At 47.4% G+C, this 25,553-nt stretch overlaps 2 protein-coding genes across 4 annotated transcripts; one reads left to right on the forward strand and one right to left on the reverse strand.

Moving 5' to 3' along the window:
* Positions 1-1,461: 1,461 nt before the first annotated feature.
* Positions 1,462-25,141, reverse strand: wnt10b (wingless-type MMTV integration site family, member 10b). 3 transcript variants are annotated; one of them, XM_086038589.1, is made up of 4 exons: positions 24,754-25,141; positions 6,243-6,505; positions 4,678-5,072; positions 1,462-2,512 (listed from the first exon to the last, which is right to left on the reverse strand). In XM_086038589.1, the coding sequence occupies exons 2-4, from the start codon at positions 6,403-6,405 to the stop codon at positions 1,988-1,990; spliced, it is 1,083 nt and encodes a 360-aa protein (XP_085894715.1). In that variant the 5' UTR covers positions 6,406-6,505; positions 24,754-25,141; the 3' UTR covers positions 1,462-1,987. The 3 variants fall into 3 exon arrangements, 2 of the variants coding, with proteins under 2 accessions (XP_085894715.1, XP_085894710.1); XM_086038584.1 differs by lacking the exon at positions 24,754-25,141 and adding an exon at positions 6,908-7,059; XR_015087898.1 differs by lacking the exons at positions 1,462-2,512; positions 4,678-5,072; positions 6,243-6,505 and adding an exon at positions 9,711-10,175.
* Positions 9,794-15,033, forward strand: wnt1 (wingless-type MMTV integration site family, member 1). Its single transcript, XM_086038605.1, has 5 exons — positions 9,794-9,932; positions 10,037-10,152; positions 12,438-12,691; positions 13,016-13,281; positions 13,363-15,033. The coding sequence occupies exons 2-5, from the start codon at positions 10,052-10,054 to the stop codon at positions 13,852-13,854; spliced, it is 1,113 nt and encodes a 370-aa protein (XP_085894731.1). The 5' UTR covers positions 9,794-9,932; positions 10,037-10,051; the 3' UTR covers positions 13,855-15,033.
* Positions 25,142-25,553: the final 412 nt, after the last annotated feature.

Raw genomic sequence — 25,553 nt, forward strand, 5'->3', positions numbered from 1 at the left:
CCCGCTCTCTCTATCTTTGTATCCAGCTAAACACATTCAATCGCCTCACTCTATACATATAATCACAGTGTCAATCATTGCGGGTCACTTTTATCTCTCCCGACTTCCTCTCTGGTTGCCTCTCTTTAATTTCAGCCCAATCTGGTTGTCATTATTGGGCCAGTGTGTTTCTTTGCATGTGTCTCGCTCCGCAGCAACGAGGGAGAGATCGGGAAAGAGAGAAAGCAATTCCGGTCCGTCCACCAACCTCTGTCTGACACATGGCAGAAACGGTGACAGGAAATTCCGCGTTTCAGCAGCTGCGGGGTGAAAAGATGAATACATGCAAACCAGAAATCCTGGACTTTATCATTCCGTAGCACTCCCCGTCTCTTTTCCGCGCACTAATAACCAAACAGGCAGAGTAGCCCATTCAGCCACCGGCACGGCCATTCCTCAGGAATCAAAAGCTATTGACCCAAATCTGCACCAAAAGCACATCATGGGCATGCAATCCAAGTTTTCCGTGCAGACATCGGACGTATTACAAATGATGGCAGCCAGGTGCTGACATTAGCATTTTGCTGAACATGCATGACAGAGAAAAGCAGGTCATCAAGAGGACAGTGGCGCAAGGACACATGTTGAGTTGTTGGGAGCTGCGGTTGTTGTCTCTCAAAGATGTTGACGGAATATGAGTTAAGCAGCAAAATCCACCCGTTTTTAGCCATCTCAGGCGGCGGCCATTTTGTCATTTCTGTCGACCAACTGTGATGTCATTTTCAGTCGACAGCAGGTGGTAAAATGGCCGCTCCCAAAAATGGACAAAAACGGGTGGATTTTGGTGCTTAACTCATATTCCACAAGCACAATATTAATCAGATGTTTCGACTGGTGGGCCCGCATAGAACATATTCTTCCTTTGATTGACTGACAAGCATTCCAGGCTGTCTCCTGTTTTTTTCAGCTGGGAAGGGCTCCGGCTCACCTGTGATCCTAATTGGGAAAAGCAGTATAGAAAACGGACATTGCCGCTTGTCACCTTGGCAGCCGTGTTACCGCATCTCAGCAACACGTTGCAGTCAATTTATGAACTCTGCATCGATTATCCTCCTCTGATGCAGCAAAGTCTGCTCTCTGCTTTGCCGTTGCTTCCCTCCAGTAATGCTGAAAGTTATACAGTTTTCAAGTCAACAATATAGAGCAACCATTAAAAGCCCCTCTCACAAAAAAAAAAAAAAAACTCCAAGATGTGGACTGGCTTGAACCCTCTTCCATACAGCTAGAGGCGCACACGCTCATGCCTGCGGTACACTGCAGACATGGGACTAAATTGGGACCATCTCACAAGTTCAGAGTAACAAGCGCGCATTCAGGATTTCAAAGCAAATAATCACACACTTAACATCAGAACTGTCGTCGCCAGCAACATCTGCCATGAGGCAATTGCTCCAATACGCAATTTATTCAAAATGCGTCAGCTTTCCAATCTCCATTGGGGTGTATATTTATGAGATGTCAAATTGATCCTTAACTTGTATTTGGAAAAAAACCCAAAAGAAACACACAAAAAAAGTTGTTGTGTGTCCAAAGCCACAGGTGCAATATATACAAACTATGTAGCGAAATGAAAGAGCATTAGCAGAGACAACCAGGCTATTCCGCCCATCAGTCCTCAGCCAATGACAACACAGTAATAATATTAATAAAAAATACATTTACAAATATACATGTAGACTTCAACTACATCAATGAGCAGGAGTGAAAAGAACGCCCAAACCCACGCGCACCATGTCACCAGTTGCCTCTTCAGTCTCTGACTTGGCCTTGTGACAAGACCGGCACATAAACACACACAAGACGCCGGGGCGCTCCAAAGCTGTCCGCTTGAGTGTCACACGAGCCCAAAAATAATTGCACGAGCAACAGCGCAGGGTGGAGGACTTTCCGTGGCGAGTGGCCCGTACCGTCCGAACGTTAGGGCCACGGGGACCGGACGGCCGGGACTCTATTTGCACACGCTGACCCATTCGGTGACGCGGCACTCCTCACACAGAACGTAGCAGCACCAGTGAAACCTGCAGTTGCAGCGCTGGCTGTGGCTCCGTTTCAGTATGTTGTGCCCGCGTCCGCAGCACAGCGAGCCGCAGCTGTCCGTGCCCTGGCTGGTTTTGTTGCACATGCGGCCGTGCGTGCCCAAAGAGTCTGCGGCCGCGTCGCGCTCACAAAAGTCGGGGGACTTCTCAAAGTACACCAACTCTCGGGACAAGCCGCCGCCGCCGCCGCCGCCGCCGCCGCCGCCGCCGCCTCTGGTCAGGCTCGCCGCCCTCCTGCGGCCGACGTTCCCGATTCGCCGATTGAAAACGCCATTGTTCTTGTTCTGGGAGTTGACCAAGACGGCGGTGAGGAATTTCTCCTTCAGTATTGAACCCACGAGCCGGAACTCTGGCGAAACGTGCCAACAGGTCTTGAACTGGCAGCTTCCCGACGTGCCGTGACACTTGCACCTCCTCTTCATGTTGTCAGCGACGATCTGTGTGTGGAAAGACGAATAACGGGAGCAGATCAGACGCGCGCGGGCATGGATAAGGCGAGAATGACACGTTGAGTGTGAATTGAGCCGTGAACTTTGCGAACCACTACACTACCGGTGTCCAATAGTGGGAGCAAGTTATGTACAAGTATGTGCAAATCATCAAGACTTAAACTTCACATTTCAAACAAGTCCACCGTAATTTTAAGCAAGTCATTACAGTACTTGGTTTAATAGAGTGTTTTTTCACGGATCATAAGATAAAAAAAGTTGACACCCACACATGAAATGAACACGATCTGAGTGTCATGTTGTGTATTGTGTTGACTTTGTTTTGATTACATTGAGTTGTGTTTGATGTTTTCCCTGTGTCCCTTTTTTCATGTCTGTCTCGTTAGGTTGTTGTTTGCAGCTGTTCTCGTCAGCCTGAGCCCTTGTGTAACTCTATCAGCTCCCTGCAGCCGCTTGCGTCTAGTCCAGGTGTACCTCCATGTCGCGTCACTTTGCTTGTTTTGTTCCGTCTTTGTCGGCTCGTTCTGTCAAATTTCGGGGATTGCGTGGTAGACTTTGGGAGACCTGAGTGCGGCGAGGCTAGGAGTGCAGGAATCTCACGATGTGTTATTAAAAATGTAGTGGGGGGAAAAAGGCACTTTGGAATAATCCAAAATACGAAGTAAACAAAAGTGCCGAAAGCTAGTCTCAAAGTAACAAACAAAAACTGACCACTGTGGGGGAAAAGACATGCCTATTGGAAACGTGACTGGAAAGAAAGCAGGGAACCAAATACAAGCCATCAGATGAGACAACGAGCTTCGCCTGGACAAGACACAATTAAGTGGTTGGAGCTAACTGACCGATTGACACGAGAAACAGGGCAGATGACAACAAGTGGAAACAAAAAAATAGTGAAATAAAATGACGTTATTCACACGTTTCCATAACATGTGAATTATATTCACTTTGACGGAGCAGCCCATTCATCCATTTCCAATACAGACAGCAAACTGAACCGTTCAACATCATTGACACAGCTACATGGTAGCCAGGGCTGGTCACGAATCATATCTGAATAGACATTTGATAAGCATCAAGAAGAGAACATTTGATTCGTGGAGTCAATGGCAATTATATCCATTATTTTATATCATAGCAAGCAAACAACATGGCTGACAAGTCAGTGTTTATCATATCACCCTCGGTCATGGTTTCATGAAGTCAAACGCACACAAATGGAGAACCTTGCTCAACACGTTCCCAATACAAGCAGGAACCATCTTAAGTAAAGAGCTGTGTTAAGAATTGTGAAGAATTAAGAGATTTGCGTGTCACTGTGCTTTTTAGGTATGATCTGAATGAACGGGCCATTAATTGTAGAATGCAAAACAGTGCTAGCTCTGATTGGCTGTTAGCTAGCAAATGCATGAGCGACAAGCACACTATAAGCAACGTAGCGGCAAATAAAATGTCATGATTTAGTCAAGCTCAGCAAAACTGTTGCTTTTCACTTGGATTTGATCCTGCTTGTTTTACGGCTGTGTTGAGCAAGGCGTCTCGGTTACAGAGGGGGCTGTGAGCATGCATAGGTATGTGCGTGCCTGCACATGCACGTGCGCGAGAGCGAATCTTGGTCAAAATGCCAGGGCCATTTTTTTGTTGTTGTTGTTGCCAGTCCAGCCCTGCTTGCAATGCTGACCTGGCACTAGAACATGCAAGAATGTCCAGCTCCGGGTCTTCGAGGGCCGCTATCCTGGCTGTTTTCCATCTCTCCCCGCTGCAACACACCTGATTCGAATGATCGGGATCATTATCCAGCTTCTGCAGACCTTACTGATCGTCTGATCATTTGAATCAGGTGTGTTGCAGCAGTGAGAAATGGAAAACAGGCAGGCAGGACAACGGCCCTCGAGGACTGAGTTTGGACACCCCGGCGACGCCATGTAGCTAGTCTGCTATGCTAACCACTCCACCCAGCTTTGACCGATTAATGAACAGAGGTGGGCGTTGTTCTGTCAGTACCGACGGAAGGGCCGTCAGTCCGTCGCCGACGGTCCAGCCGCTGACGGATGACAAATGAAGGGCGGGCTAAATTGACTGACGTGCCCGCCTCTGTTCATGAAATGTGATTCCATGAGACCAAAGTGACATGAAGACGACCGTGCGCTCACCTGTCGTCCGACGCGGTTGTTATGTATCCTCATACGAGCGTGGATGTCTCTCGGGGATCCGCGGGAGTCCAACCACTCCCTGGAGAAACGCTCCCCAAAACGCAAGTCGTGGTTGCAGCCCCTCCACTCCCACGTCTCCTGCATGGAGGTGAGCTCATCTGGAAAGGGCTTGAAGTGCGGCGAATGGCGGGAGGAGCGAAGGTGGGCGGGCAGGCCGCCCTCCTGCAGCGTCTGCAGCTGCATCTGCGTGAGCTTCAAGCGGAGATTGTCGTCGTCGCGCCGACGCTTGCCCTCGCAGCCGCATCCCCCCAGCTTGCCCAGGCTGCAAGCCGAGGCCACGGAGTGCGCCACGCCCGCTGCCAACAAAGCCAGCGAGAAGGCACTCTCACGAAAACCTTGCGGGAACACACGCGGGGCACAACGTAAGGCCAGACCGATCACAACTCACAGAATTGCGCGTTGTGTATTTAAAACAACCACATAACTTTGCATCGAAGTCTGCTAGCTTAATGCTAATACACGATGGGAAACGCCGTAGCATCGATGTGGCTGTGTTATAACACTTCAACAAATGTTTGGACACAAATGGTGCAGCAACACATGTACACAGTCAATATGACATTACCCACAGGACAATATTGCAATATTTAGCAGAGCTGGGCATTTTACTAAAAATTTGTGGTCCGTTTATTGCCTTCTGCCTATAACTGGGGTACCCTTCCGTCGTCCTATCCGCCATTTTGTCCGTCCGGTAAAAATAGTACCCGCCTATGGGCCGGTCCGCCTTAGATTTTAAATCTCGCTTCTGTTAGCATTTCCGACTACAAACGGCGACCAATGATGCTTTTGGGATAGCTGCTATAGCGTTGCGGAGGTCGTCTTTTTTTCCCTGCTCGTGGACTTTTGGGCATGCCAGTTCTGTTGCTAGTATGTATTCTTTGTGTTTGATTCTTCTGGGCGTGATGTCCTAGTTTAGGCCTCTTGATAATACTGCTTTTTCTATGTCTGTGAGTGTGCGTTTTGACAAATTCCATATCCATTGTTCCATTTTCTCATTTGTCGTTGTTTCGTGATGTTGAATTCCTGTTCGTAGACTTGTTTTAAATGCGTGTTTATTGCTTCTTCCACGTTGCGGTGTATTGTGATCCGAATGCCTCCCGTTGTTCCTTAATTTCCGTGTTGATGATCTGATGATCCATCTTGATCAAAAGAACACGAACACCAAAACAGTAAGCGCACTCTGTTACAGTCAGCTGCTGTCAGCCATAGCTCACGCTCGGACAACTTCTGCAGAATCACCGACGCGAAACGCATCCTCACCAGGCCCCGCCTCTTATCATTTATTATTTATTATAATTATTTTCGCACAACACACCCAATGACCTTTCATGACACACTCCTGTCAGTTAAGGCACTCCAGTTGTGAATCACACGTTTAAAGTGGATCGGATCTGGATTTAGACCACCTTGTCCTTCTGAAGCGACAAAAAAAGTGCAGTTTTCATCCAGAGCGCACTCCGAACGGATTCTTTTGTTGGCCTCGTCCCTTTTTTGGCGTCGCTCACCTCTGTTGAGGATGTTGCTGTGGTGCAGCAGCTTGCCGAGGGCCTCCAGGGACGAGCAGTTCCAGCGCTGGTCCCGCAACTGGTGCTGACACTCGTGGATGGCCACCTGGATGCCCTGCAGAGCCGAGGCCGTCACGTCGGGTCGACGCACGCACATCCTCATCCGACGCTTACTCAGGCCGGCCAGGCGCAGGCACACCGAGTTGGGAGTTAGGACCGGATCTCCTGCCACCTTCAGGCTCAGGATGTCATTACACAGCACCCTGCGGACCACACCAGCGCATACAGTCAACTTGCACCCATGTGCAAATCCGCCGGGGTGATGATCATAGTACATTGAGTGCATCACAATCCATTCAGAAATGTTTCAACTCATTCTACACCGAGATAAGGAGACGGATAGCTACATAATTAACCAGACCATTAGATTAAAAAGATTGATTTACAGTCAATTGAAATCCAGTTTTAAAATCCCTGTGCGTACACATGATGTGTGTCTGTCTTGTCAAACACACGTTTGTGTGACATTTTTGATCAAAACTGACATTGAAAGAATAATTTAAAAAAAACCTTGAAACAGTTTTGAAACGTCAATTTCCATACGATAATGTGTCTTAAGGCCGACGGTTTTCGGATAATTTCGAATAGCTCTCAAGTGCACTTACGTCAAGGCAGGTAGTAATAACAATGCTGCCGCCAAAATCGGCCACCGGTCCAAGCGGAGTTTGTTTGGTAGTTCCATTTTCTGTCGCGCCGTGACATTAAATCACTGCTGAAGTTGTCCCGTTTTTATAAAGACAATGGATCGAGATGGGGATTTATTATCAAGGCAGCGGCGCCAATCGACAGGAGAGTGAAGACGGAGAGGAGAGGAGCTGAAAGCAGACTGCAGCAGCCGAGAGGAGGGGGGTGTGGAGCGCGGGGGGTGAAGAGGAGGCCCCACAGCCGGCTGTTTGCAAAATATTGCAGGCCACTATTGAAGTTGGACTGAACGATTATTATGTCATAACATGCTCTGCAAAATAACATTTTTGCAGATATGAAACAATACTGCGCAAATTGAAATGAGTAACCTGCGCATTCTCGTGTTTCAAACCGGGCAAAAAGAAATTACTGACTCAGATCAACAACAGGAAATTAATAAACAAATAAATAAAAAATAAAAAAACAGCACAGCTTCAGCTGTGAAATAGAAACGCATGACTGACCCGGCTACAAAAGCTTCAGTCGGCTTGCATTTTTTGTGCATTAAAAGAGAACGACTGCATTAATATTGTTACAATGATCTTAAATGTAAATTTGCAGAATTTCCTTTGAAGAAAAAAGTCTTGTCATTGTGTTTTGCTATTTGGTTGAGGCTACCTCACATTATATTTGGGTATACAGCTTCATATGAATGATTAAAATGTTATCGATGAAACAGGCTTTATATCTCAATCCTTACCGCCAGACTTTTTTTGTTACCGTACATGCAGGATTTGGAATTTTTTTTCCACATTTCTTTCATTTCGTTTTATTGTTGCATTTCGAACGAACGCTTTTCATAGCGTCTATAATTTATGATATAGATATTTCCTCTATCCTAACTTGAGACGCCTTAGCTGACGTACGTTTGACCAAGGTGATTATTACTTGAAATTGAACACAACTCCATACACGTGGAACAACATCAAAACCCGAGTGACAGTGTTTGACTTCTTGCGCCTGCGTGTGCGTAAAGGTTTGCTGCCCCACACTCTCATTAAAATCTCAAACAATAAAGCAAGAATGCATGTGGATATACGTTGTCCTGAAAGAGTGAGGCAGCGTCATTGATGGATGTGGATTGTGGAATGAAGGAGGGGGGAGGGGGGTGGTGATGGTTGAAGTTGCCACTGTACGAGGGAGGCAGCAGCAGCGGCGGCGGCAGCAGCAGCAGGCAGGCGGCTCCTCGCAGACAATGCAGCACCACCCGCCCACCCGCCCGCCGCCGCCGCCGCCGCCGCCGCCGCCGCACACCCCCAACCACCTCCATCACAGCGACAACTTCACTTTGTCATCCCAAAGTCTTTATTTCCCAGAATGCATACATTAGGCAAATCGTGTCGTTCTGCGGCTTTTGCGATTGGTTCAAATCCGACCGCGGCGCATCACTGGATGTGTTGCCATGGGAAACCAACAGGTGTCTTGATGTAACGAGCCACTTTGGCCGCAGTGATGACGAGCAATTATAAGCAAACTCTTGAACTCACAATGCGCGTGCTAAAAGTGAGGGTTTGAACAAACCCAAAACGGAATTAATGCGCAATTTTCGCTCCGACACCCCCCTCCGAGCACCACTCGCATAGTGACACCAATCCATCTAATCTCCTTCCATTCCCTAAGCTGCGGCAATGAAAAGTGCATTAGCATTCTGCTTTGGCGTGTATATCTAAGTGGCTTAAAAGGTGATTTGAAGTTGATTTGTATATAAAAGGCTCCCCCTTGATCCGGATTGCGGCTAATCTGCTCGGTGTCGCATGACTGCTCCAGGAAGCCCCGTTTGGGCACCTTCATATAGGAGCGCGCTAAAAATGTCGCCAAAGCCTCTTTGCAAAAGCCTACTTCCCTTTTACTGTCATCACAGAGATTGTTCGACTACTTCTGTGTAGCACTAATATGGAAGTATGCAAATTGGCAGAGAAGTATGTCACACGCACACACGCACGCACGCATCCTATATGAAGAAATTTGAGGACACGGCCATTGAGGGGACTGAAGAAATGGACTCACGCATGCATCGGGGGAGGTCTGCAGGCCAGATGTTGGAATGACTTATTCACATCAAACATGTGATTGCATTACATTGAAAAAAGTTCAACACTCGAGCAGGTTGCACGTGCACGGTCACTTGTAGCCTTACTTGCTTCATTTTGTGGCACCGTGCGCGTAAAATCATTCACACATCCAAAGTGTGATTCCATTAAAGCCGCACCAAAGCGAGAGCCAGGGAGAGTGCGCGTGTGTTTCAGAGAGGAGGAGATGCGGTAAGGGAGTTGGCGAATCCAACCACTTGGGTTAAAAAGGGCATTTCTCCCACCCCCGTACGCCCCCTCCCAAGGCTCATATTGCGCCGAATGACAGTGTGCACCGTGACAGCAGCTCGGGAGCACGGACGTCACCTTCGCCGCCAGCCTGCGTGCGCGGAACAAAACATTGGAAAATAGATTCTATCGTGGATCGGATGATGCCAAGGAGATTCCGCAAATGCGCAACGCTACGGATTGCCTTAGCCCCCCCACCCCACCCCCTTCCAACGCCCCCCCTCCCACACACCTCCTCCTCGTCTGTCTTTTCTGCACAGTTGTGTTTCCTTATTCATTGTGCGCCCCTATGAAGAGCATTAACTATCCCTCCCTCCAATCCTATTGAAAAGACTCCGAGGAAGAGAGAGAGAAAAAAAAACACAGAGGGAGATGTGAGCAGCAAATCCCTTTTTTATTCCCCCCTCGTAGCACTCAATAAGAGAAGAATGTGTTGCATATCTGCTGTCACCGCCGAGGGGATCAAGTCTGCGGGACTGTCCCACGCGCTCCGTGCACCGCGCAGAGCATCACTCGGAGCGACACAGTGAGGAGCTGTGCAGCATCCTTGCACGCGTGGACTCGTCAACGGCGCCAGCTTGCAATCTGTCTCACGTCGACAGCTCACGTTCAACTTATCGTCCGACTGGTGAGTTGATGCACCTTGCAGAGAGATGCATTCGCAAGTTGCATCGTGGTATTTATGCAATTCGCCGGAGTGACGAAATAATGGGGCCGTGTCATTTTTGCAAGGTGAGCGAGAGCGCGATGAGGAGTTTGGCGCTTCTGCTGGGAGTCAAAGCCGCCTGCATCCTGCTGGTGTCGTCGCTCTCCGGCACCGGTGCCGTCAACAACAGTGGCCGCTGGTGGTGAGTGCGTGCCCACGTTCGCTCTGTGCGTGTAGAGGGAAGGAAAAAAAAAAAAGGCAACTAATTTGCCGGTGCTGCGTGCAACATGCTTTTATTACAGGCTCCAATAACGTGAACCTAAACACGAGTCTGGTTCCGAAGTCAAAATGTACTGACATTGGATGAATTGAATATACTGTTGTTTCCCACCCTGACATTTTGATATGCTTTAACAGAACGTTGATGTCAAAGGTGGATCCAATTCGAATTTATTTAACCGCCAAATAGAATCCCACAAAAAGACTTTGCAGGCTCATCCCAAAAAAAAAAAAAAAACTGTCTTCTGAAACAGCATTTTCACACAAAAGGGGCATTACATAGTTTGGGGTTAAGTTTTGGTTTTCTTCGCAATGATTTTTTTTATGTGCTTGTTTAAATGTCGATTAATTGTGGGTTGGGCACTTTTTGGACAATAGATTTAAACCGTTTTGGAAGCGCCCTTGCGGTTTTTATATGCACAAAAACATTGAGCTCTCCAATCAATAAAATGACAGCTGACATTCCAGAAACATATGAGGCTTCAAAACAATTCTCTGCACTCTCTCTTAAAAAAAGAGAAAATAAGTAATACTATACTCGTTCATTCTTTTGTACATAGACAACACATGACACAACTGACGTGGGGCATTTGAGTCAAAATGAAAAGGCAAAAACATGAACAAAACAATGAAAAAGACTCGTATATTCTACTAAGAATAATGAGTAACTCACGTCATTGTTTTGAATTTATGTCAGTCCCTGACAGTGGAGTGGAAACTGTCAAATTCGTCAGGAGTCTGTAAATCAAATTTATGTATGTCTTATCTGAACAAAAGTTTTGGAATTCCACACCACGACACCCATAGAAGCAAATGAATCGTTGCTCCCTCCTGTGCAGTGATGTGGTTTGCACTTTTCTGGGGAAAGACTTTCCACATGATGTAAAGTGCGTCAGCAGGAAATGTCCATTTTTCAGCACAATATGATTTCTAGTCCATTCCAAATGCGTTTCATGGGCTTGTTATTCCACACAAAGTACAATGTGCCCCATTGGTGTGCAATGGGGCACATCATTCAATGTGGTCTTCCCAAAACTGTTTCCACAAAGATAAAATTGCCCAAAATGTCTTGAGAAGATTAAGACTAAGATTCTAGTCCAACCATCAGTGGTGTGTCCCAAGGTTTTCGTCCATAAACACTACTGAAAAGAGACGGTATTTGGCTTCCAGGTGAAATTTTAGGATCAACCTAAAATACAGTCTGGCTTTTACAGGTGAACATCACTAAAATTTTGAATGCACATGTCCAACTCTTCGGTGTTTCAACATTTTTGCACAACGTGCGATTCTCTAACAAGAAGCTGAACGTGTCACAGTGGCAGGTTGCTGTGGTGGTGGAAAATGGTGGAGCCAAAATAATTTCATTTAAATGCAACCAAACCCGAACAAGGAACTTGAATCAATCAAAAACACAAAAATAGGGGTCTTCAATCCTGGTCCTCGAGGTCTGCTGTCCTGCCTGTTGTCCATCTCTCCTTTCTCAAACGATCAGATAATCAGCCAGGTTCGCAAAAGCTGGATAACGATCCTGATCATTTGAATCAGGTGTGTTGCTGCAGGTACGGATGGAAAACAGGCCCGACAGCAGTCCTCGTGAAACAGGATTGAAGAACCCACAAACAGAAGCCCAAAATGACTAAGTTGAAAGTATGAAAGCAAACGGTAAGGAATAAGACTTGACTTGGACAGAGACGGCGAACACAATCAATGAACCGACAAGGTCGGAACGAAACCGGGAAACTTGAATACAAGCAACTAACGAGACAACGAGAAAGACCTGGACACGACAAAAGTGGCTGAGGGAGCTGATTGGTAAACACTGACCAGCACAAGTGGACCCAATAACGTTACGAGACAGATATGGATAAAAGGAAAACATGACAAATATCAAATTTAATCAAAACCTAAATCGACACAAACCCAGATCATGACAGAATGGCAAAATTCACTATAACTGGTGTTTGCACTTAACCCATTGTTTTCAATTTTCGTATTTTTAAGTGAATGGTATTTCCGCGTGACAGACATTGCAATAACGTGAACATTTGAAAACATTCCAAAATTGGAAATAAGTGTTTTTCACAGGACAGCAACACTTTGTGAGTAGAGTATACTTTTTAAAATTTTTTGAACAGAAACTAAACCGAAACATGATGCGTAAAGTCTGTGCCTGCCTCTTGATTGGACTCGTCCTTCTGCTTGCGCCAGGGGCATTGTCAACGTGGCTTCCTCATCCAACCTTCTGACCAACTCCAAGAATGTGCAGTTGGTCCTGGACCCCAGCCTGGCCCTACTGAGCCGTCGGCAGCGTCGACTGATTCGGCAGAATCCTGGCATCCTGCACGCCGTCACTGCTGGACTGCACACAGCCATCAAAGAATGCAAGTGGCAGTTCCGCAACCGCCGCTGGAACTGCCCGACCACCCACAGCCCGGCGATATTTGGCAAAATTGTCAACCGTGGTAAGTCTCTCTTGTCTTTCCCTCCAGGCCATCTTTGGAAGAGCTTGAGGAGGATGAAACGGAATCCCTTGTTCAGATTAAAACGGCCTTTTCATGAAATATTTCTCTGATGAAATGAATTTGGATGGGAGCAAAGTGATCCCGTGGTTAGCGCCGCTGCCCCACAACGAGGGTTCCGGGATTGAATCTCGGCTCAGGCCTTTCTGCGTGGAGTTCGCGTGTTCTCCGAGTGGGGTTTTCTATATGTATGGTCTTGGTTAACTAGACCGGCGATGAACGGATCCACCCTGGATTCTGATGAGAAGTCTTGTTGTTGTTTCTTAGGTTGCAGAGAGACGGCCTTCGTGTTTGCCATCACCAGCGCGGGGGTGACTCATGCGGTGGCTCGGTCGTGTTCAGAAGGGGCCATTGAATCGTGCACGTGCGATTACCGGCGCAGGGGTCCCGGTGGGCCAGACTGGCACTGGGGGGGCTGCAGTGACAACGTCGACTTCGGCAGGATGTTCGGTCGGGAATTTGTGGACTCCAGCGAGAGAGGGCGAGATCTGCGCTACCTCACCAACCTGCACAATAACGAGGCCGGCAGAATGGTACGGATCCACGCAGGAATGGGCAACTGGTGTCTTGCGGGGCGTCCCCGCCAATAGCGACTTTGGTTTGTCTCATTGCAGACGGTGTCCTCAGAGATGCGTCAGGAGTGCAAGTGTCACGGCATGTCAGGCTCGTGCACCGTACGGACCTGCTGGATGCGCCTCCCAAGCTTCCGCGCCGTGGGAGACTTCCTCAAGGACCGCTTTGACGGCGCATCCCGAGTTGTTTACGCCAACAAGGGCAGTAATCGCGCGTCCCACCGTGCAGACCCACGTCACCTGGAACCGGAAAACCCGGCACACAAACCCCCGTCCGCCATGGACCTGATCTATTTTGAAAAATCGCCCAACTTCTGCTCCTCCAATGGCAAAAGTGGCACTTTGGGAACTTCGGGTAGAACTTGCAACAGCTCTTCGCCGGGCCTGGATGGATGTGAGCTGCTATGCTGCGGACGTGGCTTTAAGGCCCGGGCCGAGAGTGTCACGGAGCGCTGCAACTGCACATTCCACTGGTGCTGTCACGTCAGCTGCCTGAACTGCACCAGTACTCGAACATTACACCAGTGTCTATGATAACGGGAGCGGCGGCGGTGTTTAGTTAGGCCTTTGAGAAGCAGAACTTGTTAGAAAGGACGTAGCGGACAAAGACAAAGTCACAAGTGCTGTATACAGGCGGTTGCTGGGTGTAAACTGACAGGGAACTTTATCAACCCAAAAAGTCAATCAGTGGACAAAAGCACAAACGTATGAACAGGAACAGGGTACAGAAAATGATATGTCTATATATGCTTGCTACTTACATATAATGCTCAAAAGCATTCAGAAGAGGGGAATGGGGTTGGGAGGTTAATATTGTTAATCTGTTAAAAACATGACAGTGCTTCACATGTACTCCTAAAGGGTTGCGAAGACTGTTAATTCCTTTCCAACTGTTTCAGTGCTTTTAGTGAGGTCTCTTGGTTACAGCCCAATTGAAATAATTCCCCCGCCACATTGGCCGGTCTTACTTAGATTCCATATGGAGCAGCACCTACACCTCAATCCGATCGCTGATCGCTGCAGCGCGGTCCAAATGCTAAATGAGTGGGACAGGTACGCGCCAAGGAAAACAGAAAGTGAGCAAATCTCACAGAGGCAATGGAATTTGAATGTATTGCGGTTGCACTGAGTATAACGCTATCACAAGAGTGAGTTGGAACCAGCTGAAGAAGAGTTGCGAGCAAATGTGACCCTGCACAATCGCAGCATGTTTCGAGTGAGCGCCAAATAGACACTCAAGCCAAGCGGACCAGATTAAAACCACAAGGACTGAGAACACTGGGTGTTTGATTTTGAAGAAATGAATCCGACATCATACTGTGCACCAGCTAAGAGGACCAAAATGTTGTAAATAGCCAAATATATGAATATATTTATAATGAAGTCATTGCTGAATGATGTACGCAGCTGTCAAATGCTGGAGAAAAGTTCTTTTTTTATTTCACTGTCACTGTTTTGTATTATGATCCTTTCTGGAGTAATGTAGCTGAGACGAACATTTTTACAAAGAACATAAAGTAACATTACCACTTATTGTATTTTGCCATGCACTGAATACATGCCTGTTCTTATCAGTGTAAATAGAAAACTATTTATTTCAAAGGGTTTCTGTGCTGCGATAGTAAGGCGTGAGAAGCAATGCTCTTTAGGGAATCCAAGTGATGTAGGTGTTTTTGTATTGTATGATAGAACAATAAAGTCTATATTTTTCAATTGGCTCCCGAACGTGTCCGCATTACATTTTGCTTTTTTTGAATGCTCATCCAAGTGAGCAAATAAGTCTGTCCCTGGGTGTCCTGAGCTTAATCCTATTATCATCAGCAAAGCTCACAAAACATCCTTGCATCTGTGCTCTCTGCTGAAAAGAGCTCAGCTTAGCCAGCCGCATATACCTTCACCTCGCACCGCACCGCATTTCAGGGCATTGAAATGAATATTTTTGCCTCATTTTCATGCAGAATTCAAAATCATAAGAACAACGGCGCAAAGCAGAAAAGCTCCCTCCAACCACTGACTGGCAATGCGATGAACCACACGAGTTTGGAAAGCACAGCACTTTCTCCTTCAGTCGCAGGGTCAGCATGCGAAGCAGAGGCACCGACATAAGGGCAGCGAACGCGCAGCTGAACCACAGAGGAAGGAACAAGTGGTTGTTTTGTGAAAAAGCGATTGGATATAGCTCCACAGGTGGGGGCCCCGCATCAATATTTCCTGTAAAAAATGGGCCTTAATTGGTTGAGATATGTCATACTCCAAATTCCTACTTGCTCAAACATTTGATGGTGTGGGGGGGGGGGAACAGAAATGGGGGGAAACATTTGAAAAAGAAAGACGGGAGAAGGCAGAGTTCAAATGGCAGGCCTGAGATTGGGATGGGAGAGTTGGAGGAGGGTGCGTAGGGGCTGGGGGGCGGCGCTGGGGCGATGCCTGTGGGAGTGCTGAGGAGTCAGTGATAATTAGCTCAATTAGTGACAAAGGCAGTGTAATAAATACCGACTTAGTGTCTGGGTCCCTGCTGGCCTCTCCGTGCGCAGCCTGCGATGTGGCCCTGGCCTGATGGACAATTCATTAAAGTGACAAAATGCCCCACCGTCCAGGCGTGACGCAGCGAGTTAGCACCCTACAGGCCCGGCTCATTGTTCTAATTGTCTGGGCTGGAGTCACTTTGTGGCCGCCTCCTACTTCTGCAACCCCGCCTTTACACTCCAGCCTTCAGAAAAGCAATGGAGTTAATGCCCCTACCTTAGTGTGTGAGTAGGTGATCGGCAGGTTTGAGGGGTGGGAGGGGGGAGGAAAAAAAAAACCAAAACAGTGAGAGTTCCTCGGGGTGGGGGCGGTGGTGGGATTAGCGAATGGAGGTTGCCCGGGAGTGCTGGGAGCAGCTCCGATCGGAATGTAGGAGAGATGAGTCCAGAAGCTCGGATGCGGGACAAAGCGAGAGTTAATAAGGAAAGATTGAAGGGGCTGGCGACAATGGGCCGCCACCCGAGTCGAGATGAAATTGCTTCCGAGGATTATTGGGAGAGGGTGTGAGCCTTGTCGGCTTTGTATGTGTGTGTGCGTGTTTGGTTGGGCATTTGTGTGTTTGTGCTGCAGTGTGTGCACAGAGGCAGGGGGAGAGCTGGATTGATGGCTGCCCCTCCGTTTGGGGAGCAGGGGACCGGCGGAGGCTAACCGGCTGTTCCCACAGTCTGTTCTACTGCAGCCACCTTTGACACACGGGCCTGCCAGGCGGCGAGCAGGCAGTCGTGGGGAGAAGGCCGGCGTCCAAAACAACAAAACTGTCACTGGACGGCCAGAGGGGAAGTGCAGAGCGTGAGTAGGCCAAACAAATGATGAAACGCCCCCCCCCCCCCCCCCAAAATTGCTGCTTTTGGTTTGAATTAAATAGGCGGCGCTGTATTACGAGGAGGTGACAGAGTCCCATCCGCTGAGTGTGACATTTTTATATCTAAAGGTGTTTATGATTCATGCTTGAGCAGTTATATCACAGCTCGCGATGCAGCACAGCAGCTTGACATTAAAATTCCTCTCTGAATCACGGAAGGCCATTTGCCTGTTGGGTGGAGTGGCCTCCAATTTAAAGTGCGTATGGATTGAGAGAACGCCGAATTTGGCTTGGGCCGCGTCACTGAACGGTGGAAGGTGGTGAGCGCTGCTCGCGGCTCACCGTGGATGGGGATGACAGTGTGGGCAGAACAGGCGGGAAATGAAAACCTAGCTCGTGCTCAGGACGCATGAACTTATTATGCAGGCAGTGGTGTTACGACGACAATACCCAACGCTCGAGTACTGATGGAGGAATTGTCTGGAGTCGTTGTATGACAAAAGATACATGAAGTGGACGGATGGATGGATGGATGAGTGGGTGGTTGGTGGATGGGTGGATGATGGTTGGATGGTAGGTTGGATGAGTTTGGGTGGGTCCATCCAATCCATCCATTTATTTAGTGGATACATTAAAAATGTATCTGGATCCAGATGAATTTGTGCAACCACTTGAAGAAATAAAATGGAGTAAATTCAACAGAAACCTTTTTCAGCGTGGAAAGATGTTTGAATAGGCGGATGGAGTAGTGGTTGGGTGGGTGTACATGGGTGTGCGGATGGATGGATGATAGATTGATGGCTGGATGATTGGTGGATGAATGCATGGATGGATGACATTGGCGAGCGGGTGGTTAGGTGGGTGGGTCGGTGGAGAGATGTTTGATGGGTAGATGGATGGATGGATGAATGGGTAAATGCGTTTGTGAATTAGTGGATGATGGATGAACACAATAATGGATGTTTGAATGGATGATAATGGCTGGCTGGATGATTGGCGGAGGATGAATATAGATGGACTGGTGGAGTGACGAATGAATGGATGACTGAAAGGATGTATGACGCATAGATGTTTGGTAAATGGGATTTCACTTGTATAGCTTCAACACTGACAATGACTCCTCATTGACTTCCTGATGACGCAGCATCGGGAGAAACTGGGGGACACCTGACATGGTCACAAGGGCTGGGGATCGAACTCACAACCCCTGGGTTGGGAGACTACTCCCACCACTGAACCATCCCACCCCATGTTTGATGGAAGGATGGACGGACAGATAGGATAGATACACATCCATAAAAATAGATATTTGTTTGCACTCAAAACTCTGTTTGCACACAAAGTCAATGTTTGTGTGTCTTTGTATGTGCGTGCGTGCGTGCGTACAGGCGGCAGCTGCAAGGCAGTCCCAGTGCAGGAGAATGGCCCCCTAGCAGGTGACCTTTTGGGCAGATGGCAGTTCCAGAGCGAGAGTCACGCCTCGTCACAACGAACATGGCCTCCTCACGCCTCCATCACTTCATCATCCGCCGACCTGCCGCAAGCGACCACACAGGAAAGGCAGCGTCGCCGCTCAGGGGGGGGGGCATCGTGCTCCACCTTCAAGGACACCACGCGTTTCCGTGCAGCTGACAGTTTGGCTTCAAGCGACCCCGAGTGTGGCGCGCCAGGAGAGAAGGACGAAGAGTACCGATTGAGCAGGGATGCAGCCCACCCCTGCTGATGCGTGCAACGCCCAGACGCTGTCAAACCGCAGCTTTTCCATTGCGAGTGAATCAGACTGAGAATGTGGTCGGAGTGCACAATCACGCTGAGCAATCCGTACGACGTCTGTGGTCAGGCTCGAGTCATGAGGTGGACAACAACAAGCCGTGCAGCGAAGGTGACATGCAAGCTGGTGTGTGTCATGTCTGCATGAAATGGTCTCCATCACTTGACTTGTCGCTGTTGACAAGGCCAGGACGGCAACACGCCTTCTTCGAGTGGACGCACAGCACTACGCCGGCCGTGATCTTGAAACTGCTCAAAAGTGCAGGGAACAAAATGCAGTTTTCAATTAGGAGCTGTGTTTTACAGGAGGAGTGGGCGAAGACTCGGCACTGACACAGCAGAGGAGGAATGTTTATCTGCAGCACTTTGGGAGCCCAGTCGCTTGCAGGAACTGTGACACATTCCTGTGTCACTGCTTCTTCGGCTCGCAAACGCACAACTCCACTCACACGTTCGCAAGGAACGCACCTATTCAGCAATTTAGCACCTTTGCAACGCAGAAGCAAGCCCAAAATGGACACGTTCAAGTCGACTTATTGAAACATCATGACGCTTGTGTGCCAAACATCAAAAACGTGGAATGCGGCATCGCAATCAGGGATGACTGGATGAGCGGATGGATGGACAGATAGCTCGATAGATTGATTTCAAAGCTAGTTCGCTAAATAGCTAGCTAGATAGATCATAACGAATGACTGAATAGTTGGTTGGTTTAATGAGTGGATGGACAGACACAGACAGATTAACTGATTGATTATTAAGATAGCTAGCTAAACAGCTAGATAGAAAGATAGATCATGACAAACGACTGAATTGGTGGTTGATTTAATGAGTGGATGGACAGACAGACAGATTGACTGATTATTAAGATAGCTAGCTAAACAGCTTAGAATGATAGATAATGACGGATGACTGAATGGACAGACAAACAGATCGATAGATTGATTATAAAGCTAGCTACACTGAAAAAAATCATACTTGAATTTACTCACTTTCATTTCATCAAGTGGTTGCACAAAATAAAATCATCTGGATCCAGACACATTTTTTTAAGCAGACTATACATCTATTTTATGATTTTATTTTGTGCAACCTCTTAATGAAATAAAAGTGTGTAAATTCAACATACCATTTTTTTTTGTGTACTTTGTTGTGTTGTACTTGTACATGCTGGGCATTTTACAAAAATGTCCCCGGGTCTCACGCTGCGTAGAACGGGGCCTGAAAGATGCGTATACGCAACTTCCTGCGCAAAGTATGTGACCTCTCCAAAAAAAAAAAACTTGAAGGGAAAAATTGCGCAAGTGTACAGCGGCCGGACTTATCAAAGCTGCGTGCGCACAAAACAGGCGTGAAAGATGCGTACGCAATGTGCTGCGTTAAGTACGTGACCCTTTCCCTCAAAAATTGAGGAAAAAAAGTGCGCACAGTTACGGACGCTTTAAGATATCCATACGCACATTTTGGGGACAAGAAAATTCAGCGATTCAGTCGGTGAGGTACTGAATTGAAGATCATGCCTCTGACAAGCGTCCAGTTTCTCTAGAATCAATCGTACATCGCACAGATTATACTTATAGATTTGGCACTATGTGCAACTTTGTTCTTTAGGTTCTGTCCGTCCTTTTATAGAGACGCTGCTCATGCTTTTTAAACCGACCGCTTCACACTCGGCTGCGAACCGCTCCAGCGAGAGTTGGAGATCGCGGTTTGAAGAAGCCAACAGCACCACATCATCTGCAAAAAGCAGGGATGCAATACTGAGGCCCCCAAACTGGACCCCCTCAACACCTCGGCTGCGCCTAGAAATTCTGTCCATAAAAGTTATGAACAGAATCGGTGACAAAGGGCAGCCTTGGCGGAGTCCAACCCTCACCGGATACGAATCCGACTTACTGCCGGCAATGCGGACCAAACTCTGACATCGTAGGTACAGGGACCGAACAGCCTTTATCAGGGGGCTCGGAACCCCGTACTCCCGAAGCACCCCCCACGGAACTCCCCGAGGGACACGATCGAACGCCTTCTCCAAGTCCACAAAACACATGTAGACTGGTTGTGCGAACTCCCATGCACCCTCGAGGACCCTGCTGAGGGTGTGGAGCTGGTCCACTGTTCCACGGCCGAGACAAAAACCACATTGCTCCTCCTGAATCCGAGATTCGACCTTCCGACGGACCCTCCTCTCCAGCACCCCTGAGTAGACCTTACCGGGGAGGCTGAGTAGTGTGATCCCTCTGTAGTTGGAGCACACCCTCCGGACCCCCTTCTTTAAAAGGGGGACCACCACCCCGAGAGGCACTGTCCCCGATGTCCACGCGATGTTGTAGAGGCATGGCAAGCATGACAGCCCCTCAACATCCAGAGCCTTCATGAACTCCGGGCAGACCTCATCCACCCCCGGGGCTTTTTGACTGCCTCGGTTACTTCAACCCCAGAGATGGGAGAGCCCACCTCAGAGGCTCCAGGCTCTGCTTCCTCAGTGGAAGGCGTGGAATTCAGGAGGTCTTTGAAGTATTCTCTCCACCGACCCACAACGTCTCGAGTTGAGGTCAGCAGCACCCCATCTCCACTGTAAACAGTGTTAATGGTGCACTGCTTTCCCCTCCCGAGACACTGGATGGTGGACCAGAATTTCCTCGAAGCCGTCCGGAAGTCGTTTTCCATGGCCTCCCCGAACTCCTCCCACACCCGAGTTTTTGCCTCAGCAACCGCAAGAGCTGCACTCCGCTTGGCCAGCCGGTACCTGTCAGCTGCCTCCGGAGTCCCGCAAGCCAAAATGGCCGGATAGGACTCCTCCTTCAGCTGGACAGCATCCCTTACACCAGCGGGTTCGGGGATTGCCGCCACGACAGGCACCGACCACCTTGCGGCTACATCTCCGATCGGCCGCCTCAACAATGGAGGCACGAAACATGGTCCACTCGGACTCCACGTCCCCCGCCTCCCCCGGGAGGTGGGCAAGGTTCTGCCGGAGGTGGGAGTTGAAACTCCTTCTGACAGGGGGTTCTGCCAGACGTTCCCAGCAAACCCTCACAATACGTTTGGGTCTGCCAGGTCGGACCGGCATCTTCCCCCACCATCGGAGCCAACTCACCATCAGATGGTGATCAGTTGACAGCTCCGACCCTCTCTTCACCCGAGTGTCCAAAATATGCGGCCACAAATCCGATGATACAACTACAAAGTCGATCATCGAACTGCGGCCGAGGGTATCCTGGTGCCAAGTGCACATATGGACACCCTTATGTTTGAACATGGTTATGGACAATCCGTGACGAGTATGGTGACGGCTCAAGGAGGGGATGTCCGAATTAAATAAATCCAATTGATTTTTTTCACTTAGCTGATGGTGTTGCTGCGCAGTCCACCTGCAGCGCGACTATATACACTTACTGGGTCGGGCTTGGGGTTCGAAGCCGCACTCTCGCGCGAGTCACGGGCTGGGAACCAAATTGCACTGATTGCTGAGCTAAAACATCCCGGCCACCAACGAAGCAGCCAGCACTTCTCTATTTTTTTTGTAGATTTTACTGTAATATACAAGTTCAAAAAGTATCACTTTTTTACCATAGGCGCAACCAATGTACACTAATCACGTAAATTGAACAGGCTACTTTTTTCAGTGCAGCAACATTTGCAGCATTCCCAAATTGTGTCCCTCTGTCTGAGCGCACACATGCGCCTGCCATCCATAACGATGGAGCAGCAATTCAATCTCGATGGGTCGCACCATCGCAATTGTATAATCATCTCCGTTTGAGTCCGAGCACTTTGTTTTTCCTTCTGTCCTGCCGGTCGTGTTTGTTGATATTTTTTGTACGATGCCAATTTAGGCCACCTAACAAGAGTCAGTTCCTTGTTTCCACCCCACTGAAAAGCATTGTCGTCATAATGCATCTTTCACAAAGCATTGGCCAGTACGGCTCTTTCGTTTTTCATGTACTGCTTTTGCACTGACCATACATGGATGGACTTGGCCATGTAAAGGGCGGTACATTCGGGCTCCCAAGTTCAGTGACTGATCAAGGGAAAATGTCCTACAGGTGCGTGTACGTACGCAGGGTTTGATAGGTCGGATTTTTTTTCTACGCCATTTTCGGATTTTTTGCGTACATGCACTTTTAGTTTGAATCCTCCGCACTCTTTGATAAGTGACACCCCAGGTCCGTTTATCGCCTTCCGCCTGCAGCCGCGGTAGCCTTCCGCTGTCCGTCTATCCGCCTTTTTGTCCGGCCGGACCAAATAGTAATCGCCTATTGGCCGGTCCGCCAATCATTTTAAACCGGCTTCCGTTAGCGTTTGTCTAACAACGTCGACCAACTTCCACTCCATCTGGCAGACAAAGTCAGTAAAGAATACATTTCTTCTGGCAAGTCCTCTCTCAGGCCATGGAGTACAAGGGACAGGCAACCACAGGACCCACACATCATCCCAAGTGCACGCATGCCGGGAATGGCTTGCATAACAACTCCGCCAGTCTTGCATTCTCCCCAGCGCTAAAACACGCATATTTTCCAAGTGTCACATTGTCCGCTTTTGTCTGTGTGTATTAGACACACACACAAGCTTTTATCACTAATGGCTTCCAGAGCTACAGAGACGCTAAAAGCTCTGCCAGCTGTATTTCAATACACGCTGCACCCTTAGAAAAACAAAACAAAAAATGTGTTCTAGTCCGGCGACTAAATTTTTTTCTTGACGTGTAATACACATTGCTGAAGCCACAAATATTTGAATGCGTACATTTAGGCAATTTAAACGCACACTGCAGTGAAAACTTGAACATGTTTCATTAAAGGGCATTACTTGGACTGCTTAGACAATTTGATTCGATAAACAAATGTTCTGTCCATTTATAGCAAGACATAATTGGTAAAATGATACCTTGTTATTGTTGTACCACTGAACATCTCTGAAGCATTATTTTCCTATATCAATATTACAAACAAATGCCAAAATAGGAAGGTATCTAATACAACTGTACACTATTTTTCACATAAAACACACGCATTATGTACATGACTTGGACTAGAACAACAGGTGCACGTTCCTGTGCAAATGTGGTGGAAACACACTGCCAAATCTAAAAGTAAATTTTCTACATAAGTGGACTATACACTGCTTTTCATTGGCTGGGATCCGTTTAACAGGTGAGATTTATGGGTACATTCGTTTATTTTTCTTTGAGAGTTACTCATATGAATACGAGGTTCATCTTCACAGCAGATGCCAGTACTTGGGGAAACTGCATCTAAAATCTGACAACAGAGTTGAATTAACACATAAATGCTATGTTATGTTATGTTATAGTGGTGGGAAGTAACAAAGCACTAAAGTTCTTACTGTATTTACAGAGGGAGGTTGATTTTATGTATTCGTTTTATATAACTATGATTGTTATATTAATATTGTGCTTGTACTGTACTTTGCATGTTTTGCATCATACTGTGGGTATGGGGTCAAAAAGTTCAGTCACTTTAATTAGTGAAATGCGATCTACAAAACTTTACAAGTACTGGTATCGTTATGTTAAGTATGTTGCGGTGCAGTTTTACACCACTAAAAATGAACGATTTGTGAAAAAACGACACGGTTCTCAGTTGGGAGAGGAGCTGTTCGATGAGCTGTGTAAACATGACTTGATTGTCATCTAGTGGTGAAAACCTGCAACTACATATTTTCAAGTTTCATCAGCAGCCACGGCTATTTTCCAAAGCTGTCCGCGTGTGAAAAAAAAAATGTTATTTTTCATTTAACCCTAAAAGTTGGATCAAAACTGAATAACCCAATTTTTGGGTTCAACTTGACCCAAATCTGAGTCGGCCCTTTTTAACACAACAATAGGGTCAAATTTAACCCCAAAATAGTTATTTTTGACCCAACTGTTTTTAGAGTGTAACATTCTTCTCGACCGCTAGCTAGTTTGAATGTGTCAAGTGTCTGCCGAAAAGGAGATGATACGGGATGTAATTATTTGATTGGAAGAGAGACAAATTTGGTGAACAGACTTGGTGGAAATTCAGACATGATGAGGGATGAGCTAATTAATTGACTTTTCTGACATGTTCTCTTGACATGGAAATGGGTAGCGCCCTTTTGAGCTGATATTAGGTTGGGGGGCATTACATAAAAAAACGGATCTTTCTGTAATAAAATGTGCCCAATAATGCTGGCACTGTAAACATTAGTAATACAGAAACACATTTAACATCTGGGGGTGGAGCACAGCATCAAATTAGATGATAATCTCAAGGATTTGAGGAGAAGGGCAGGTGCCAGGGTCAGTCTTAAATTTTGTTTTTCGTCCTTTGTTAAATTTCATACATACATACCGTTTGAATGGTGTTTGTCAACCGATGTGTTTTCTCACAGCTTCCCTTTAGGCTTTGAGTTGTTCTATGGAGAGCATCTCAAATCAGCCTCCGCTTTCAACTGCCAAGCCCCAAACTATGCCCCCAGCGGTAAACAAATCAAACAAGGCAAGCCTCTGATTTTTCTTCACCCTTTTGTGCACGTTCCCTAAGTTCTTCGTTGTAGCACAATTCCCCTATTTTTTAAAAAAACAAACATCCATCCACTTTCTATTACTTATCCTCACTAGCGAGAGCTGGGATGCAGCCTGGACTGACCGCCTCTTGCCCAAAGTCAACTTCAATAGGCTCCTGTCATGGTCTGTCTTTTGAGTTTGGTCTTTGACTTTAGTTTCATGTTTTTCCTTGTGTTCCTTCGTCTGTCTCTCGTTAGGTTATTGAGTCCACCTGTGCATGTCATCCCAGTCCCTTGTGTTAGCCAACCAGCTTCCTCCTACCCTCTGTTGTATCTCCAACTTGTCTGTATTTAGTTCCCCGCTTCCTTTCAGTCCTTGTTGGTTCGTTTGTCTTGTCACTTGTCAAAGCCTAGTCCTAGTTCTAGTCCTAGTCCTAGTCCTAGTCCAAATCCTAGTGTTTGTTGAGTTTGTTTTGGTCCTTGTTGTTTTTTGGACTTCAACATTTGTGTTGTCACAGTATTGCTAGCCTTTTTGTTTTTTCTTTAATTAAATACCTCTGATTTTGCCTCCTGCGTTTGGGTCCTCCTCCACGATAACCTGACCGCTCCAGCTAAATATTGAATGCACGCATGATGAAAGAAAGCA

This window comes from Filicampus tigris, chromosome 1 (genome assembly GCF_054856515.1).
Source record: "Filicampus tigris isolate MCC_2025a chromosome 1, RoL_Ftig_1.0, whole genome shotgun sequence".
In the NCBI taxonomy this organism is placed as follows: domain Eukaryota; kingdom Metazoa; phylum Chordata; class Actinopteri; order Syngnathiformes; family Syngnathidae; genus Filicampus; species Filicampus tigris.